Source organism: Corvus brachyrhynchos, unplaced genomic scaffold (assembly GCF_000691975.1).
Source record: "Corvus brachyrhynchos isolate BGI_N302 unplaced genomic scaffold, ASM69197v1 scaffold48, whole genome shotgun sequence".
NCBI lineage: Eukaryota > Metazoa > Chordata > Aves > Passeriformes > Corvidae > Corvus > Corvus brachyrhynchos.
This window is the reverse complement of record NW_008240027.1, coordinates 4,199,580-4,203,534: the sequence shown is the minus strand read 5'-3', so window position 1 is coordinate 4,203,534 and position 3,955 is coordinate 4,199,580. Positions and strand designations below refer to the sequence as shown.

General features: G+C 52.5%; 1 protein-coding gene across 1 annotated transcript in view; it reads left to right on the top strand.

Moving 5' to 3' along the window:
- Positions 1-3,955, top strand: part of RNF220 (ring finger protein 220) — a 222,351-nt gene that overhangs the window by 151,103 nt on the left and 67,293 nt on the right. Inside the window, exon 5 of the mRNA XM_017743556.1 lies at positions 940-985. Within this exon, the coding sequence (XP_017599045.1) occupies positions 940-985 (46 nt within the window). The remainder of the gene's footprint in view (positions 1-939; positions 986-3,955) is intronic.

Here is a 3,955-nt window from a genome sequence, read left to right as displayed (position 1 = left end):
CCCCCACTAACCTCCCCCCTCCACCACCCACCCATCCATCATCTCCCTGGGGCTATGGGGAGCTGGGAGCCAGCCGCCCCACCAGCGTGTTCTTACAAGCACAGGCACTGGGCTTGGCAACATATTTCAAGAGCCTTTTGCCTGCTGCAGGTGCTTTGCATTGACAAATCGAATCATGGGGAAATAATTTATTTCCTAATGCTGTTTGCAGCATGTTAGCAGGAGAATTTACATGAGAGAGATTACTTTAATAACCAAAAAATTACAGTGCAGGCCTCCCCGCCATGTTGGCTTTGATATGTAATTGTTTCAAGTTTAACCTGTCTGGAGGGGGGAAGGTGTTATTAAATCTATAGCATCTCCCGCTGGCGGGGGCAGGAGAGGAGGAGCACCGGGTAGGGACCTCCTTCCCTGCTAAATGGGGAACAAGCTGAATTAACAAATCACTCCAGCCTCCAGCAGAGCTGCTGCTTCCCCAGTGTGCCTGCAGCTGAGGAGATCTTTTTTCCCTTGCTCTTATACCGATTTAATCTCCTTCTCTTTCCTATTCTCCTTTTTTTCATTGTGCCTGACCCTTCAAGGGGCTCACCACCTCTGCTCCCCTCTCCCTGGCTTTCTTCCCTATCCCCCTGCAGACTTGCTCTCTGCTTTTTCCTGGTGCTGGGAGAGGAGCTGTGCAAGCCCCACGCAGGAGGAGAGTCAGTGTTTGACTCATGTGGCTGGGTTTGGGGACTTCCACTCATATGACCATTTTGTTACAGCTGGAAAAATAGTTGGCAGTGCCCTCCTTCCCATGCCCCTCCAGTCAGGGTGAGGAGGCTCTCGGCCCAGGGAAGAGGAATGATGTGCTTTGCTATTTGACCTTATAAGATCTCTCAAAGCACTCCTCTCCTTGCCTGCCAGTTTTGTGACTGACCCCGTTCTCTTCTCTCTTGGCAGCAAGAGCTCCATCCTGAAGGATGCCATGGCAGCAGGCACCCCCAAGGTAAGTTAGCACAACTCAGTATATTTCCCCTGCCCCCCAAGGGATGCTCTTTACACCCCGTGACCTTCCCAGCCTGCTCCCTGTCCTGCTACCTGATGTCTCCCAGGAAGGCGGCCACACTTTGGGGGCCAGCGACACTGGGGAAAGCTGCTGTCCCCACTCAGCTGCTGGGCTGGAGCAGCCAAGTGCCTGCACAGGGCTCTGCATTCCTCATGCAGCCGAGGAACGGCGGAGCTGCTGGGCTCTGGGACTCCAGATTGTGTCTAATGACAGCTAATGAAAGCTGATCACACACAGCCTGAGCTCAGCCTGGGAAATCAAGTGTGGGAGTTCCTGGAGCCAGAGCCATATGCCAGCTTTGGAAGGGGAGAGTGGGCCTGCCTCAAGGGAGTGAAGCACACCCAAGGAGCAGCCCAAATCACTGAAGACCCCATCTCAGCCACAACCCCTTCCCCAGGAGCCACCCACACCCCTTTGGCTCAGAATGCAGAAATACAAAACTCAGAGAGCATCATGGCATCACTGCAGAGGGCATCATTTACTGATTTGCTGCTGATTCATTGGACTTCATGTGGCACAGGGGTGGGAAAGACCAGAGCTTGGGCAGGCGAGCAGGTGGCAGGAAGCACTGCAGGGCATCGCCTCTGAAAACCATGCTGGGCTCCCCAAGGTGGGCAAAGGCAAGTGGTCCAGGTTCTCCTATACTTCTGGTGACACAGTCCAAGCGAGGGAGGCTCCTGGCTTCCAGACTAGTGCAGGGCATCTCTCACAGGAATTAACATCACATCTCATCAGAATTATTTTCCAGTCTCATTCCCCCTTGGTTTTTCTGGAAGCTTATGGTGATTTTTTTGGCATGTGATGTCAGAAACAAAGACTGACATTTCAGCTCTAGATTTTCTCCTTGGGGCTGGGTGTCTTGCCAAGTACATCAACACCTTGTCTGCCCCACCAAGGGAGAGGCCTGGGAGCCACTGTGCTGACCTGAGTTCCTGGCAGGTAGGGATGACTTCCAAATAACCCCAACAATTTCCCAAACCTTTCAAGGGAAAATAGAAATTGCAGTGATCCTCCATAGTGCTCCACACCTTTGACCCCTGCATGACTATACTTTGCTCCTGTGCCCTGTCCCAGGGAGATTAGGAGGAGAGTGGAGACCTGACTATTTCTCCTGTGAAAAAACAAGCAGAGAACAGAGAAATCCCCAAACCCACCCACTGCTGATAATCCACAGAGTGTGAGGCTGCCTTGGGATGTCTTGAAGGAGCTGGAAAGGACACCAGCAAAATGAAAGCATCTGGACTCTGCAATCTTCCCATTCCCTCCTCATCAGGACTCAGTGTAGATAACTCAACGGCCCCAAACACATTGCCTGTGAGGGAGAAGGACGGCTAGGAAGACAGATTAGCTGTTTGGAGGCAAACACAGTGAGTGACTGACAGAGACCAGATAAAGAAGAAGGTCCATCTCACGGCAGGGCCAGGCTTTTGAAGTTTCCATTGACAAAGAATCCCATTTGCCTTGAGCGAGGGGATTAAACTGGGACTGGAGTATCGTTCTATGTAAAAGAGATCAATCGTCCCCTGTCACCACATGGATCTTTTCCCTTTGCCCGTCATGTCTGGGACTAAGAACATTAACTTCAAGAAGCCAGGGAGAGCAGGGAGGGAGAGGGTAAAATCAGGAAATCTTTCATTCCCTTCTCAGAGAGCTTGAAAGCTTCTCAGCCCAGGAGGATTCATTATTTCTAGGTGGCTTTTGCTGGGAGACAAGTCCTGTGTGGCATGGGAAGGCACAGTGCTGTCACCTTCACCTGAGCTTGGTATTAAAGGCCTCTTTGTAACCAGGTGGGATTGAGGAGGAGGGTGGTGGGGAGATGAAGGCTGCTCTTTTCCTTTGTGCCCACTGCATGTTTGCAATATGGGGTGTGAATAGCCCATCAGGATGTGAAGTCCCTCTGATATGGTCCCAGGCAGAGGGATGGGGGACAGACCCCCAGAGTGGGCGTGCAGTCCATGTCCAGGCACCCAGGCATCACTGGAGGTTTGGCAGGCACCTCCAGGGAAGACCTGTACCATGTCCCACTTCCCACTCCGGGAACTGGTGGAAGGAGACTGCTGCAATGTTTCCTCGCCAGTCCTTCTCAGGGTGCCAACAAAAAGGCCAGCAAGGGAGAAGGGGCTGCACCTCGCCATCCCTCAGGAGAATCCAATGGCAAAACGAACAGGGGCAAGCTGGTTTCACTCAGGGACATAGGAACTGGGATGGGTGCAGGCTGGTAGTTACTCCTGTGGTCACCAGTGGCTTTGACTCCACTTTAGGACTCATTTAGGACCTTTGCCTATAGCATCACTACCATTGCCACTTCTGTGCTGGCCTGAGGCTCTTCCTGGGGTGCAGCTGGGACAGGGGATTTAATCTTCCCATGATCTGTGTCCTGGCTTGGCTCCCACCCCATCCCCACAGTTGCCCCAGCAAATGTCTCTCTGGGCAATAAAAGCCCAGATGTAAATGCATATTCCTCACTCACTGCTCCCCTGCCCCTGAAGAACTGTCACTCACTGCACTGGGTCAATTTTCATGGCAATATGTCACAGAAAATCCAATCACTCAACATGGGATGTGATGAATGCAGGATTATTGTATCAGGTTCTTCTATTATCAGAGCTGACTGAGGCAGTGATGGCCAAGCAAGGGCTGTGAGCTGGGGCACCAGCCAGCACCACTGCCTGGTGCCTGGGCTCCCTCTCTGCAAAGGCATCTCAAAGGCAGTGTTGAACACCACAGATCTCCAGCTTTCAGGATCCTCATCTGCCATTAGAGACCAAGCCTAATCGATGGTGATACACCAGTGTGGACAAGGCACTTGGACAAGCAGATTGTCACTCAGAAGGTCCCTTTCTGAAGGTCTGTCCAAGCCAGCCATGCCCCAGACCTCTGTGAGCCCAGAGCTTCCCTGCAGCTCTCCCC